At 44.3% G+C, this 16990-nt stretch overlaps 1 protein-coding gene across 1 annotated transcript; it reads right to left on the bottom strand.

Annotated features, from left to right (window-relative positions):
• Nucleotides 1-2328: 2328 nt before the first annotated feature.
• On the bottom strand, nt 2329-15348 carry AKIRIN1 (akirin 1). Its single transcript, XM_007979311.3, has 5 exons — nt 15013-15348; nt 8251-8391; nt 5948-6082; nt 4788-4859; nt 2329-4163 (listed from the first exon to the last, which is right to left on the bottom strand). The coding sequence occupies exons 1-5, from the start codon at nt 15233-15235 to the stop codon at nt 4153-4155; spliced, it is 582 nt and encodes a 193-aa protein (XP_007977502.1). The 5' UTR covers nt 15236-15348; the 3' UTR covers nt 2329-4152.
• Between the last annotated feature and the right edge of the window lie 1642 nt (nt 15349-16990).

Below are 16990 nucleotides of genomic sequence, written 5' to 3' on the forward strand. Positions count from 1 at the left end.
TCAAGCAATTCTCCTGCCTCAGCCTTCCTAGTAGCTGGGATTACTAATAGGTATGCACCACCATGCCTGGCTAATTTTCCATTTTTAGTAGAGATGGGATTTCTCCATGTTGGCCAGGCTGGTCTTGAACTCCCATCCTCAAGTAATCTGCCCGCCTTGGCCTCCCAAAGTGCTGGGATTACAGGCGTGAGCCACTGTGCCCAGCCTGTGTGCTTTCTTCCAAATGTTTCTTCATGCTGTAGTGCAAAGGCCAGCACACTTTTCTGTAAAAGGACATAGAGTAAGTATTTTCAGCTCTGTGGCCCATGCTTCGGTCTTTGTAGCACCTACTCAAGTCTGGAGTTGCAGTGCGAAAGCTGCCACAGAGAAATGAATAGGTGCAGCAGTGTTTCTACAAAACTTTACAAAAATAGGCCAGTTTTTGTATGACCCTGCTATATTAACATACAAAACATACATAGTGAATACAGATTCACAGGAAGGCATTACCAAATTCAGTTGTCATTCATCTTTTATTTCCTTAACCAAACACTTAAAGGTACAAATTCTAGTAAGAAAAAGTGAGATCTTTATATTAACAGGGAGCTATTCATATTGGAAAGCTGAGAATCACTACTTGGGACACTGAAGTTTGGGTCTCCAGGTCTGACAAAGACTACTACTAAGAAACCTGCTCTAACATTTTAAAGTGCACAGTCTATGTCCTAAGCTGTGCTAAATACTTTCTTTACATGGATTATTTCTTGCATGTGAAAACAAAACCCAGTATGTACCTACTATAACCTCAATTTTACAGGTAAGGAAGCTATGGTTCAGCAAGTGTATTAACCTGGCAAGGCTGGCATAAGCAAATTAGTGGCAGAGAAGAAACTAAACTACAGAGCTACAAACACCCAGTCAGTCCTTTAACTACTACGCTAGCCAACCAATCCTCCATGGTAAGCAGAAGATTCACCAGGTCTGAAAGGTTGGCTTAAAATATTTTTTTTTTTTTGTGATACAGAGTCTTGCTCTGTTGCCAGGCTGGAGTGCAATGGCACGATCTTGGCTCACTGCAACCTCTGCCTCCTGGTTTCAGGCAATTCTCCCGCCTCAGCCTCCCAAGTAGCTGAGATTACAGGTGCCGCCACCTGCCCGGCTAATTTTTGTATTTTAATAGAGATGGGGTTTCACCATGTTGGTCAGGCTGGTCTCGAACTCCTGACCTCAGGTGATCCGCCCACCTCAGCCTTCCAAACTGCCAGGATTACAGGTGTGTGCCACTGCGCTCCACTGGCTTAAATTATTGTACTCCCTGATGGTCTTCCCCTTTGGAAGATCTTAACAATTATCACTGCCTTAGGAGTTCTGATCTTCCTTTTAACTTCTGACCCAAGGATGGACACTTACTCCTTTTTTTCCCCTTACGCTTAAGACTTTATCAAGAGGATAATAACTGGAATTAAAATAGAGAAAAAAATTAACTAGCTCACCAGATATTCTGAAAACACTGGTCCTGAGAGACCCTTACAGGTTTTTGTAGGTTGATGTCTTCCTTGGTCTATAATTTCCATGTGACAAAGACATTTCTCTACCTGGGAATGCCCTTAAATTCAAGCTCTGGAAATCAAGGTCTAGAGAAAAATTATTTCATTCACCAGTCTAAGATCCACCTTCCAGGCCCCCATTTTCTGTCCCAGGAATTCTTTTCTCTAGATTATAAACACTAAACAAACATGTGTGGTCTATTTAGAGCGGATCCCAAAGCCCAGCCCTGGCGGTTTGGTCTTACCTTGTGGCCTCAGAGGGCAACCTTATCATTATACGATAGCCTAACAACAATGGGTATAGTGAGAGGGTGGGGTGAGCAGGTGTCATTTTCCTTAGAGAAACCTACTCTACTTCCCAGCCAGGAGTCACTTAGTTGGAATGGGGGCTGACACTTTATAGTTAAGTGAGCACATCACACTGATCTCCAGTAAGACTTCAGTGGGGCAGCATTCCCCATTACTGGTCCAGCCTCCACAGCTTTTGATGGCCTCCACAGCTGCTCTTTCCTTATTTTGGTGTGACTTAACCACTGCAGAGTCATTCCCATTACAGCCACTGCTATGTTCCTCTTTTAGGAACAAGTGACTACCCTGAAAAAAGAAGAGATGAAACAAATCCCCTTCAAATACAAAGTAAAATCATTCTTTAATTACTAAAAAAAAAAAAAATCACTGTTGGGCTTTGTTTTTAAAGGTCCATAAATCTTCAATGCAATGTTTAACTGGGGAAATGGTTATAGCAGCTCTCACATAAGTTATGTGAATTAATAAACATTATCACAGTATTAAGAAGGCAAGGTAAACAAATAGCTTAAGTATTTTATTTGTTTGCAACTAAGCTTGTTAACACTATATAATGAAAATGTACAAAGAATAATGTTGCAGTTTTTGGTTAGATTTAAGTCAAAGACATTCATTAATAAGGAATCTTCGAATGTGAATATTCCAGAAATTTCTCTAAGCCATCTGATCAGAACAACTGTCTCTGAATATTACCTTACTTTGGAAGGTACTGGCATACATTTGAATTAAACTCAGAATTTTTCAAAATAAGCCCTAATTAAAAAAACTATTCTATATTCAAAGTAAAACAATATTAATAGAACTTTCCTTTCCAGAAACAATAAAGGAAACAAGGCATTTTGTAAAATGTGGTCCTGAACAAGTCACAGTAAAAAATAAATGTATACTTAACTTCCACCTCCTCAAAACAGAGGCTACTTTCTGTTCCTCAGCCTTGAAAACAAGGTGAAGAACAGCCTATGTGCGACTTTGGGCAGGGGGTTGCCAAAACAAAGCTGAAGCAGTTGACCATGGACACCTCAAAAGAATTTGGGAGAATCTGACCAAAGGATCCAAATTCTATGGTTTTTTTGAGACGAAGTCTCGTTTTGTCACCCAGGTTGGAGTGCAGTGGGGCCATCTGTGCTCACTGCAACCTCCACCTCCAAGGTTCAAGCGATTCTCCTGCCTCAGCCTCCCAAGCAGCTGGGATTACAGGCGCCTGCCACCACGCCCAGCTTATTTTGTTGTATTTTTAGTAGAGACGAGGTTTCACCGTATTGGCCAGGGTGGTCTCAAACTCCTGACCTCAAGTGATCCGCATGCCTCCGACTCCCAAAGTGCTGGGATTATAGGCGTGAGCCACTGCGTCCAGCCCAAATTATATTTTTAATAACTAATACAAAGGTGAAGTGGCTCCTCCCAAGTAGCAGTGCTGCCGGGGCCTGGCCCAGGCCTAGCCCTGAGCTCACCTCTCATGCTCCCAAGCAAACCCTGATGCTCCTGCTCCAGGGTAGACCTTTTCCCTTTAGAGGTTCAGTGTCCAGGGAGCTCTATGATTGTGTGAATGAGGTGAGCGCCGACTCCATGTGAGTATTTTAAGGCTTGGAGTCAAAGTATTTTCCTAACATGCCCAGGCAGAGTCCATGTGTCAATGGCCCATCTCCAGTTTGTTCTAATTTCTCACCACGCATCTGTAGATGTAGGACCGCAGACCTTCGCTTTATCATCAAAATCACATCTAATGTCCATCCTAACTTACGATTCATGTTCTGTGCCTGGAAACAGTCCCTGTATTTAACAATACCTACACATAAAAACAATCCACTGTTACAACTTATATGGTCACAAAACATTAATGATCTCCTGTAGACCAAGCAAATGTTTTTTTACCATAATTGTCGTGCACCAAATTCACAGCCAGAATCCCCAAGATAAAAAAATTTTTTTTTGCACAATACAAATAATAACTTAAAATACACATACACACATATACACACACTCTCACACGCACTTCTTACAGAACTGTGCTTGGGGAAACTCCATTTGTTGAGTGCCACTGAAGGCATATTTTGCTAAACTGCTGCTCCAGGTATTTTTGTTTGGAAAATCTATCACAGTAGGGCACAGCTGTTTATTGGATGAGCAGAAAAGAAAGATATGCTTGTGGCAACCAGAAAGTTTTACGGTCTTTCAAGTTGTAAAAAATGGACCTGCAGAAACGTTTAAGTGTTCTCAGGATGCAAAGTTGGAGCTGAAATGTGATATCAAACCAGTTGCAAAAAGTGTACAGCAGCCATCTCTTGAGGTCAAACCTGGTACCCAGATATGTGACAAAGCTTCAGGACACATCTGTAAATTAGGAATAAAAAACAAAAAGGTAAGAATACTAAAAATTGGAGTGTCATGCTTTAAAAATTTTCACTAATAGTAAACGTGAGAAATAGCATGAACGATGAGTCACCACTTAAAAGATACTAAAAATCAAGAATTTAAGGAACCTGACTCAAATTCAGTTAGATATACAGCTGTTTATATTTTATGCTTTGACTATCTGGTAGTTGCAAATTATTTAGAATAAGAAATCCTGACCACACTTGATAAACTAACTTAAGGAATCAACTTTCATAAATTAACAACTGAAACTATCTTTCTGGAGAAAAGACAGGTAACAAATTGGTGCTTGAGTCAGACTACCTAGATTTTAATCCTAGCTGAACCACTAGCTATATAAGCTTGGGCAAATTATTTAACCTCTGTAAGTGCTATCTTTACCGGTAAAATGCAGCTAATAATAGTACTCCCTCATAGGGTCACTGTGAGGATTATATAAGCTTTGGTGTGGATTTAATGCGCTTAGCACACTGGCCGGGCACATTTTATTTCACAGGGACTTTTTACTCTCAGGAGTTAAGATTCAGTGTAGAAATTTTGCTCTTGAAACAGAAAATTCAAAGAAAATGTAGCAATACTTACAGCTTGTTGGCCTTGTCCCATACCGTCGCATAATCTGATCATGTGTGAATTTCACAAAAGATTCATATTGTTCTGTGAGAAGACGGTACATACTTATCCTCAGCAACTCTCCCTCAATTTTTAAGAATCAAGTGTCAGGATGACAAATAGCTTCCCAGTATGAATTCTCCACCCTTCCTCTTAGAACCCAGAGCCTGCCCTAGCCTTGCTTTCACTCTACTGCTCCTCCCACATCACACCCAACTCTCCACATCCGTAACTATGACTTCTGCTAGGAAGTTTGACTATGTTGACAATACTGCACTCTTCCATAACACCTGTTGAGAGTTTAGTACAGTATCACAACCATCTGTTTACCAGCCAGCTAGCCCAAATGGCCTACTCAATGCCTTTACTGACACACAAAATTATTGCAAGAGCTTGGTTTGTTTCTTTTCAGAAATGCAAATGAAAAATGCCTTTACTGACACACAAAATTATTGCAAGAGCTTGGTTTGTTTCTTTTCAGAAATGCAAATGAAAAATCCCTTCCACTGGGCAAAGTGTAGCACTCCACTCCTGTAATGCCAGCACTCTGGGAAGCTGAGGTGGAGTATTTCTTGAGGCCTAGAGCTGGAGACTCCTGGAGCTGGGCTCATAGCAAAACCTTGTCTCTATTTAAAAAACAAAGTCCTGGCCGGGCACAGTGGCTCACACCTGTAATCCCAGCAGTTTGGGAGGCCAAGGTGGGCGGATCACCTGAGGTTAGGAGTTCCAGACCAGCCTGACCAACATGCAGACACCCCGTCTCCACTAAAAATACAAAAAAATTAGCTAGGCATGGTGGTGCATGTAATCCCAGCTACTCAGGAGGCTGAGGCAGGAGAACTGCTTGAACCTGGGAGGCGGAGGTTGTGGCGAGCCGAGATCGCACCATTGCACTCTAGCCTGGGCAACAACAGCGAAACTCCATCTCAAAAAACAAACAAACAAAACAACAAAGTCCTTCCATATAATGTACAAATGACGTGTTTGCAACTACCAAAGAGTAACTTCAATACCCTCAACTCAATAAACTCCCTTGCATGAAGTCCTACTCTCTTTTTCTAAGTTATTTAACTGGCGTTAATTCTTAACTGAACCCTGTTAAGGACAATGGCATAGTTACTGCCTCGGCCTACCTGCTAGTTTGGTATTGAGGATTTGCTCATACTCCTCCCGAATTTTATCTTCATAGTCTTTTAAGAGACGCTCACATATTATTCCAACTTGTCGGAGGGTAAAGGTGGGCTGGTCCTTCTTCATCCATGAGGAACCTGGCCAAAAGAAAAAGTGAGTATGGGCCAGGTGTGGTGGTTCACACCTATAATCCCAGCACTTTAGGAGGCCAAGGCAGGCGGATCATCTGAGGTGGAGAGTTCCAGACCAGACTGACCAATGTGGAGACACCCTGTCCCTACTAAAAATACGAAATTAGCCAGGCGTGGTGGGGCAATAATCCCAGCTACTCAGGAGGCTGAGCCAGGAGAATTGCTTGAGGTGGAGGTTGCAGCGAGTTGAGATTGTGTCACTGCACTCCAGACTGGGCAACAGTAAAACGCCATCTGAATTAAAAAAAAAAAAAAAAAGGCTGGGCGCAGTGGCCATGCCTATAATCCCAGCACTTTTGGAGGTCGAGGTGGGCGGATCACCTGAGGTCAGGAGTTTGAGACCAGCCTGGCCAACATGGTGAAACCACATGTCTACTAAAAATACAAAAAATAGCCGGGCGTGCTGGTGGGCGCCTGTAGTCCCAGCTACTCAGGAGGCTGAGACAGCAGAATTGCTTGAACCTAGGAGGTGAAGGTTCCAGCGAGCTGAGATCATGCCACTGCACTCCAGCCTGGGCGACAGAGAAAGATTCCATCTCAAAAAACAAAAAACAAACAAACAAAAAAAGCGGGGGGGGGGGGGGGGGGGTGGCGGTGGGGGGCAGCCCTTGTGGCAGCCCAGTTCTGAGTTGTTCTTCAAAGCTCAGGCTAAAATCTGTTTCTTTGGCCATTTGTTAGCCTGTAAGCCATTTAACACCCTGGAACAAATAATTTTTTGCTTAAACTAACTAAAGGATATTTTTTTTTTCTCTACAAATAAAATCTAACCAAAACATCTCACTAGTCATTATTTGTAATTGTTTTGTTAACCATAACATATCCTATTACTTTAAAATTATATTACTGAAATCTCAAGAGAATAGTGCTTGTTGTAACCACTGACAGGTTTATCACGTATGTGCAAGAGCAATTAGAAAGGGTGCAGTTCCAGAGCAAGGAACTCTGGATTTAAAAAAATAATAATTTGTTAGGGTAAACATCACATAACATAGAAGCAATCACTTTAAAGCAAACAAGACAGTGGCATTTAGCATAATCAAAATGTTGCGCTACTACCACCACTTCTAGTTCCAGAACACTTCCATCACTACAAAAACTAAAACCCCTTACCCATCAAGCAGTATCTCATTCTCCCCTAACCCTAATTCCGGCCAAACCCCAGTTCATAGGAGACAATTTTTAATCAAGGTAACTTTTAACCTTTAGAACTGTTAAGTAGAATACTTTGTGAGGAAATAGACTCTTCTGCTGTTAAAGGAGACAGATTTCACCACCACTGGAGATGGTCAAACACTGGGCTGTTGAACCCCAACAAGAGGCAACATGGCAGGCAAAACTGAGTCACTACATGACCATAAAGATCGTCTCCAACCTTGAGATTCTATTTTTTAGCACATCCTCTTTGACCACTTGTCAATAATGAGCAGTCCCTGTTGAACAGAGCTTTTTGCAATTATGGAAATGTCTTGTAATTGTAGGTACAATACAACCACCATATGTGGCTACCAAGTACCTGAAATGTGACTACTGAAAAAAAAAAACTTTTTTTGAGACAGAGACTCACTCTGTCACCCAGACTGGAGTACAGTGGTGTGATCTCAGCTCACTGTAACTTCAGCCTCCTGAGTAGCTGGGATTACAGGTGCAAGCCACCATGCCTGGCTAATTTTTTTGTATTTTTAGTAGAGACGAGGTTTTGCCATGTTGGCCAGGCTGGTCTTGAACTCTTGCCCTCAAGAGATCCGCCTGCCTCAGTCTCCCAAAGTGCTAGCATTACAGGCATGAGCCACCTCGCCCAGCCAAAATTTTATCTAATTTTAATTAGTTTAAAATTAAATAGCCCACATGTGGCTATTTATTACATACTGGCTACAACATTACACATTGCAGTTATACAGGAAGATAGTCTTGTATTCATTGGGTGGATGGAAGCACATCAAATCAATGTGAGGTTTCTTCCAATTTCATGACTGTATAGTTTTAAAAACATCTGTAAGTATTAATATACCCACTTTAGCAACTGTATTACATTAGAGGAGGCCAATTCTGGATTCATCATTATAAGCACCATTTACAAACTCTTACGTGGATTTTGCAGATCAAAGCAGGCTTACCTGGAGAGCTAGGTGCTGTGAGTGCTGAGGAGTGAGGTTGACTTTCCGAAGCACAAGCTTCACTCTGATTAAGAACAACTTCTAAATGTCTCCACCTCTGATAACGACTATATTCTTGTTTTATGTTCTGAAAAATTTGCTCTAACAAAAAAGAAAGAAACTTGAGCTTTCACTTTATTGTCTCGTTTCTTCAAACTTTCTTCAGAAATGGGAAGAGACAAAGATCTTCTGACTAGACTTCAGATACTCCCTTTGGCATGTAGGTCTCAATCTTCCCCTCTACCCACATAAACAAGCAAAATGTTGATACTGTACAAAGCACTCCCCAGTGTCTTCAAAGACAGTATGTTCTTATTGCCACTATTTCAACAATGCATAAAAGAACAGCTACTTTGGCATAAACCAGCCAGAGTTCCCTTTACTCGTTCTCCTGTGGCAATGAACACAAGATCTGCAGTTAGCTGGATGGTTAACTAGTACAATCAACAGTAAAAGAAACCTCTGTTTACCTAACAGGGACTATTTTTTAATCTCCTTTAAATTTTACAATTTCACAAACTAGGGTATTAAGGGGTGAGTCTCATACTGCCCAAGGCCTTCTAACAAGGAAGCTCTTGTCCCGTATGGGACTTTAAAAAAGCATCTTTGGAACCGGAAGTGGTGGCTCCAAAGCTGGGTGTAATCCCAGCTACTCTGCAGGCTGAGGCGGGAGGATCCCTTGAGCCCAGGAGACTAGCCTGAACAACACAGCAAAATCTCATCTCAACAAAAAACCACAGGGGAGCCTGGATGATTTATCTAAAAAACAAATCAAAACAAACTTTGGGAAAGAGGGCAGCAGAAACCATTATGTTTGCAGTGTGGACACTGACCAAGGAAATAACTGAGATTTAATGTCTAGAAGTGATGGCCAGGGCTCAGAAAATAATTTTCTGATCCTAAGAGGCAACGCAGTGTGTGGGGAAATTCTAAGTCAAGGTAATCACAAAGCAAATTTGCTAACACTATTAAAGGGAGTCCAGGAAACACAAATTACTAACCACCTTGAAATACACTCCTAGAAACAACAAAGAATCTGAAAGGATGTGGTTTTCAAGTTCTTTGTTTGTACCTACTAATTTAAAAAAAATAGATAACTGTACCCATCTCAAACAACTCAAATTATTCTAGTGTATACTTTGCTATATAACCACCTTTTTTTTAAAGGAGGTATTAACAATGCCACTTTGCTTCTTACTAGCTGTGTGACTATAACCTTGAGAAGTTATTCAAGATCTTTACTTCTTCAATATAAACATCAAATACCTACCTGATAAGGTGGTAAAAATAAAAACCAAAGATAACAATAATGTCCTAACAAGTGACAGTAGTCCAGGAACTGACATGAATTCAAGTGGTTCCACACATAGTCAAACTCCCTAAATACTGGAACAATGTTCAGCCTAAATACTGGAATTGTTCAGCCTAAATACTGGAACAATGTAGGAGATGCTTTAAGAGTGCTATGGGCCAGCTGGGTATGGTGGCTCACGCTTGTAATCCCAGCACTTTGGAAGGCTGAGGCAGGCAGATCACAAGGTCATGAGATCGACACTATCTTGGCTAACATGGTAAAACACTGTCTCTACTAAAAATACAAAAAATTAGCCAGGCGTGGTGGTGGGTGCCTGTAGTCCCAGCTACTAGGGAAGCTGAGGCAGGAGAATTACTTGAACCCGGGAGGCGGAGGTTGCATTGAGCTGAGATTGCGCCACTGCACTTCACCCTGGGAAACACAATGAGACTCTGTCTCAAAAAACAAACAAAACAAACAAACAAAAAGAGTGCCATGGGCCAGGCACAGTGGCTCAAGCCTGCAATCCAGCACTTTGGAAGGCCTAGATGGGAGGATCACTTGAGGCCAGCCTGGGCAACATAACAAGACCTAGTATCAAAAAAAAAAAAAAAAAAAAAAAAAGGCTGCGCATGGTGGCTCACACCTGTAATCCCAGCACTTTCGGAGGCCTAGGCAGGCGGATCACCTAAGATCAGGAGTTAGAGACCAGCCTGGCCAACATGGCAAAACCGTCTCTACTAAAAACACAAAAATTAGCTGGGCATGGTGGCGTGCACCTGTAATCCCAGCTACTTGGGAGGCTGAGGCAGGAGAATTGCTCCAACCCGGGAGGCGGAGGTTGCAGCGAGCTGAGATCACGCCTTTGGACTCCAGTCTGGATGACAGAGTAAGACTCTGCCTCAAAAAAAAAAAAAAAAAAAAAGGAGAGGAAGACAGTGCTATGAAGTTCATATTTTAGATCCCTGAATTTATTAAGTTTTCACTTCATTTTATTTTTTGAGAGAGTCTTACTCTGTTGTCCAGGCTGTAGTACAAATAGCACAATCTCAGCTCACTGCAACCTCTACCTCCCAGGTTCAAGTGATTCTCCTGCCTCAGCCTCCAGAGTAGTTGAGATTACAGGCACCCGCCACCATACCTAGCTAAATTTTTATTAAAAAATTAATAAGGTTTCACCATGTTGGCCAGACTGGTCTCAAACTCCTGATCTCAGCTGATCCAGCTGCCTCAGCCTCCCAAAGTGCTGGGAATACAGGAGAGAGCCACCGCTGCCCCACTTCATTTTAAAATGTCTTATTCCTCAAGCCAGAGCCAATACAAGGATAAGAACTGGAAATACTTGAAACAAGAAAGGACAAGTAAGAGGACAATGCTCAAGAGAACAGAAGGTCTTTGATAAACCTCTGCCTCCTGTATGGCAATGTTAACAAATGGAAAGATACTATTTTGAGGGTGGTAGGACTAAGAAGTCCAGAAATCTAAACATGGTATCCATGGGAGAAAAATAAGAAAGTAGACATGATTTTCTTCTGAAGAAGGCCATATAAAACACAAAATTTTTTTAAAAAAGAAAAACCCAAATTTCATTTTAACAGTGGATAATTTTAATCCTTGCCTCCATTACTTGAGATGGTACTGCCAGATTCTTTCAGGTCTAAGCCCATCCTCCACACTCTACAGTGTTCCTACCTGCTGCAAACCGAAAATCAAACTCTTGAACATGGCAGTCAACACTTTCCAAGATCTGGCCTCAATTTATTTTCCTGGTTCCATCTGGATTCCACTACAATTCATTTACATTATTCTTTCCTCAAATTGTGGATTTTTTGGACTTTGCTCTCAGTTTCTCTGTGCTCGAAATGGGACTATTGCTCAAACTTTATCAAGACTCAGCTAGCCGGGCACAGTGGCCCACGCCTGTAATCCCAGCACTTTGGGAGCTCGAGGTGGGCAGATCACTTAAGGTCAGGAGTTCGAGACCAGCTTGGCCAACACAGTGAAACCCTGTCTTAATTAAAAATACAAAAATTAGCAGGCCAGGTGCAGTGGCTCATGCCTGTAACCCCAGGACTTTGGGAGGCTGAGGCGGGCGGATCACCTGAGGTCAGGTGTTTGAGACCAGCCTGACCAATATGATGAAATCCCATTTCTATTAAAAATACAAAAATTAGCTGGGCATGGTGGTATGTACCTCTAATCCCAGCGATTTGGGAGGTTGAGACAGAAGAATCGCTTGAACCTGGGAGGTGGAGGTTGTAGTGAGCTGAGATCACACTACTGCACTCCAGTCTGGGAAACAAGAATGAAATGCCATGTCAAAAAAAAAAAAATTAGCCAAGCGTGGTGACACATGCCTGTAATCCCAGCTACTGGGGAGGCTGAGGCAGGAGAATCGCTTGAACACGGGCGACGGGGGTGGCAGTGAGCCGAGATTGTGCCAGTACACTCCAGCCTGGGTAACAGAGCCTGGGCAACAGAGTGACTCTGTCTCAAAAAAAAAAAAAAAAAAAAAAAAAAAAGACTCAGCTAAAAGGCTACTGTGGTCAGCAACCCCTTCCTCCATGCCTGGAATCCACCTACCACTCAATAAAGATTTAAGCAATAAAAGCCTTAGTTTTACAGGACCTTTCCACAAAAAGTACCATACAGATCGAGCATCCCCTCATCCAACGTGCCTGAGACAGAAGTTTTGGATTGCGGAATAGTTCCATTATACTTACCAATTGAACATCCCTTACCCCAAATCAGAAAAACTCCAATGAATAAGTATTTCCTTTGAGTGTCATATTGACACTCAGTTTTTGGAACAGTTCAGACTTTGCAGCATTTTGGATTCCAGAAAAATTAACCAGCTAATTTCTGAGTTGTTTTATTTTTGAGATGGAGTTTTGCTCTTGTTGCCCAGGCTGGAATGCAATGGCGCCATCTCGGCTCACCACAATCTCCGCCTCCCAGGTTCAAACGAGTCTCCTGCCTCAACCTCCCAAGTAGCTGGGATTACAGGCATGCACCACCACTCCCAGCTAATTTTGTATTTTTAGTAGAGACGGCATTTCTCCATGTTGGTCAGGGTGGTCTCAGACTCCCGACCTCAAGTAATCTGCCTGCCTCTGCCTCCCAAAGTGCTGGGATTACAGGAGTGAGCCACTGTGCCCAGTCTTAGAATTCTTTTGTGGAAACAAGGTCTCATTATGTTGCATAGACTTGTCTCGAACTCCTGGGCTCAAGCAATCCGCCTGCCTCAGCCTCCCAAAGGCAGGGATTGCAAGTGTGAGCCACCACACCCTGTCCACTTTTTTTTTTTGAGATGGAGTTTTGCTCTTGTTGCCCAAGGCTGGAGTGCAATGGTGTGATCTCCGCTCACAGCAACCTCTGCCTCCCGGGTTCAAAGGATTCTCCTGCCTCAGCTTCCCTAGTAGCTGGGATTACAGGCCCACGTCGCCACTCCCCCCACAACAAAAACCACTTTTTTTAAGATGGAGTCTCGCTCTGTCGCCAGGCTGGAGTGCAGTGGCACGACCTTGGCTCAATGCATCCTCCGCCTCCTAAGTTTGAGTGATCTCTTGCCTCAGCCTCCTGCGTAGCTGGGACGGCGCCCGCCACCACGACTGGCTATTTTTAGTAGAAACGGGGTTTCACCATGTTGGGCAGGATGGTCTCGGTCTCTTGATCTTGTGATCCACCCGCCATGGCCTCCCAAAGTGCTGGGATTACAGGCGTAAGCCACCTCACCTGGCCGAAAAATCACTTACGAAGCAGCTACTGTAATGTGAACTACAACCGAATTAGTCTAGAGGGTAGTATTGAAAAAATAAAACATTTACATTAAACCCATCCTTTATACTTTTCAAAATATTTTCTGCAACTATCTTGAGGGTTCTTCAACAAAAGATAGGGCAAATATTAACTCCAATTTGCAGAAGTGAGACCCAAAAAGATTATGGACTATCTTTAGGTATCTGCAGGAGCCAAGGAAGAACAAAACATCCCTGCAAGTGGCCATCTGTGGCGCCTGTCTTTGAGGGTTCTTTAAAATGGACTTTTGCAAACATTATCTCATTCTGTACATAAGGTTATACAACAATGAATGGCCAGGGAATTTAAAGTAGAAAAGCGTTTTTATGGGCAGGTTAGTCAGGTAATGGATAAGAGACGAAGTAATTACTCTTTTGGGATTAGCAAACAGAAGGGAAAAACATGATAAGGGCACAGAGCGGTGGGTCTGGAGGAAAGAGCAGAGGCACAGTTTGAAAAAAAATGCGTAAGAGACTGACTAGGTAAGATATGGTCACAGTGCATAAGTACTTGGAATTCTAGAATAAAAAAGTGAACTCGAGTTAAGGATATGAAGTCTGGGAGAGCTTTAGCGGGGTGTAGGAATCTTGGTGAGGCAGAAGGCAGAAGGCCTGCAATTTGCATTGCGGATCGATATGCAGAGGAAGGAGGAAATGAAACCTGAAGGCACTGCTACTGAAAAGGGGTGAAGAAAGGATGATTTTACGGTGAGCCTAAGGTTTTGCTTAAGCTTGAGGAATAGAAGAAGACACAAAGAAACGACTTGCCCTAATCCATTATTGAGACGTCCCCCTCATTTCCGGAAGTCCTTTAAAATCGCAGAATATTAATGCTGAAGCACCCTCCCCTCTACTCCTGCGCTATGAGGTGTCTACTGTAATGCCAGTCCTTCCTTTTCCTTGGACAAAGTGGAATGCATTACTGGAGAGTCCCTGTTAAGGACAGTTACATTCTTAGTTCTGTAGAACCTCCGTACGTCGTAGGATTCTCAAATTCTAGCTAATGATCTACCGATTTCAAGCCATATATGGTGTAAGGCAATAGCCACATAATAAAAGAACGTGGCGAGTCCCTTAGAAATGATCAGGTTGAAATTGGATTCCGTGACTCTTCCGGCGGCCTCTGAGTCCCTAAAGACTTCTGGAAATCATGTCTCCCTACAAGCTACACAGTACAGCGCTAAACAGCACGCACTCGCGCCCCTTCCCAGTAACCCGCCCCCAACCCACCCCCACCCTCCAGGCCAGGTTCGTGAACAGAATCCAATTCTCCATGGCCCACTGGATCTGCAGGATGGCTCGGTGTAGACCCGGCCAGCGGAGGCAGGAGGGGCTTCAGCGACAAGGAGGGCCCTGAGCGGCCAGAGGTATTCCCATCTTCCTCTTTGGTGTCCACCCCTCCAGGCTCTCCTGCTCCAGGAAAACCGAAAACCGACCCTGTGGCCCCACAACCCCTCCCGGATGCCTCCCATCCCCGGAAGCAACCAGGCCCAGCGGCATCCCAGTTCCCTTTTCTCAAGGCAAAGAAGGGGTCCCTGGGTAAACTGGCCTGGTATTCCCAACCCTCCCCCAACGCCCCCAAAAAAATGCCTGGGCCTGGCTTCCTGCCAAGCCCGCAGCAGCGCAGGTTACCCGGAGTTGGAAGGCGCCGCTCGCTGCCGGGCGGGGCGGGCTGCTGCAGACTCTGCGGTGGGGTCTGCGTCTGAAACGGCGGCGGCGGCGGCTCGGCGTCCGGGGGCCTGAGGCCCGGAGTGGGGCCGGGCAGAGGGGCGCAGCGCCGCCGCTTCGGGGAGCCGGGGCTCAGCAGCGCCGCCTCGAACTCCATGGGCCGCTTCAGCGTCGCCCCGCACGCCATGCTGCTGAGGGGCCAGGAACCGGGAGCGGACGCGGCGGTAACTGCGGCCCAACCTCCGGCTCCTCAGCGGGGCTCGCCAGCCAAGCCGGCTCCAATGGCGCCTCCAGCACCCGGCAGCGGCGCTGGCCCCGCCTTCTGTGACGTCACGGGCGCACGCCATCGCCCGACAGAGGGGGGCAGGCCGGAAGAGGGTGGCTCTGCGAGGCTGGTCAGCGCCAGCCCGGCCCGGGGCACCCCCTGTTGAAGAAATGGAACGGTCTGGGCGGAGAGCGTGGTCACCAAGCAACACCGGGAAGGCCCCCACCCCCACCCCCGCCCCTCCCAGGGTCCCATCCCCCGCGCTTTGGGGCTGTAGCGCCCGGGTGGCCCCTAAGGTTTTCGCACCTGCGCTGCGCGGGCGTGGGGGAGGGGAGAGCTTAAAGGGGTCTGGTGAGGGGCCATGGGGGTCTGGTGACTCCAAAAACAACGTTCTAGGCCGCTCTCGTCCCCATGATAAAAGGGTGATTGTTAAAGGTCATCAAGGGCATTCCGCTGAGTCCCGGGAAGTCTGCACTTAAACAGAAACGAGTATTGGAGGATGGGCTTTAGCAAGTCCATGAACCCCATGAAATTATTTGCAGATTTGTGGGGTGGGAGCGAGGGTGGGGGTGTTTGTGGGAGTATTTTTGAGATAGCTGACCCATACCTTAAGCACCTCATCGAAGGGATATGTTACTTTAAAAAGTTGAGAATATACAAAAAGCACCCACTGGCTTAAACCGTGTAAGAAGGGCTTCAGAGTGTTAAGAACTTCAGCTAGTAGCTGATTTGCCATTCTTCCCATCTGACTTGGCAGCTCAGGTTCTTCCTCGTCTTTCTGAATTCTTTACCGCAATACCAACTGTAAAGTGCTTTTGATATTCTGGAAAAATAAATAGATAACAGGAGGGTTCTGCTTTCTGAAACTCTACGCTTCTGTATTTTTCTGGGGAGCAGTTACGATATTTTCAACAGATCATCAAAGGAATCTGTGGTCCGAAGAAAGGATGAAGCCTTTCTGTAACTTCTTGTATGTACTGAATAATGACCATGACTCCTGGGATCTGTCTTCAACATATCTCCAGGATTTTTCAGGACAGTCCGAATTTCAGATATTCACTTCTATTAGCCCATATGCTACATCAATGTGCCACAATATTTGAGTTGGAGAATATGGGCATACTACCCCAGTCCCCATTCATTGTTATTTTTCCATTGCTTTCCTCTGGATCATCTTCAGTTACTACAAATTCTTTTTTTTTTTTCTTTCCCCCTGCTTCTTGTGAACAGGGCTACCCCATAGGCAATGTGCCCGGAGTAACCTCTACACATTCTTTAAATATCATAACATAGGACACGTATTTTTGCATTTATCATTGTAAAACTGCAGAAATAATTCTAAAATCAGCATACCAAATGTTAATTTTATCTCCTCTCTTGTCCAAAAGAGCATAAAGGGACTTTAAAATAGGCTAGAAAACTAGAAATAGAATATTAGGGCCAGAGAAAAAGGAGATGACAATCATCATAGTTTTAAACAAGACTGTAACTGAATTTGAAATGTAGTTCTTGGCTGGGCGCGGTGGCTCACGCCTGTAATCTCAGCACTTTGGAGGCTGACGCGGGTGGATCACTTGAAGATAGGAGTTCGAGACCAGCTGGACAACATGGTAAAACCCTGTCTCTGTCTCTACTAAAAATACAAAAACTAGGCAGGCGTGGTGGTGCACACTTTTA

This window comes from Chlorocebus sabaeus, chromosome 20, assembly GCF_047675955.1.
Source record: "Chlorocebus sabaeus isolate Y175 chromosome 20, mChlSab1.0.hap1, whole genome shotgun sequence".
NCBI classification, from domain to species: Eukaryota; Metazoa; Chordata; class Mammalia; order Primates; family Cercopithecidae; genus Chlorocebus; species Chlorocebus sabaeus.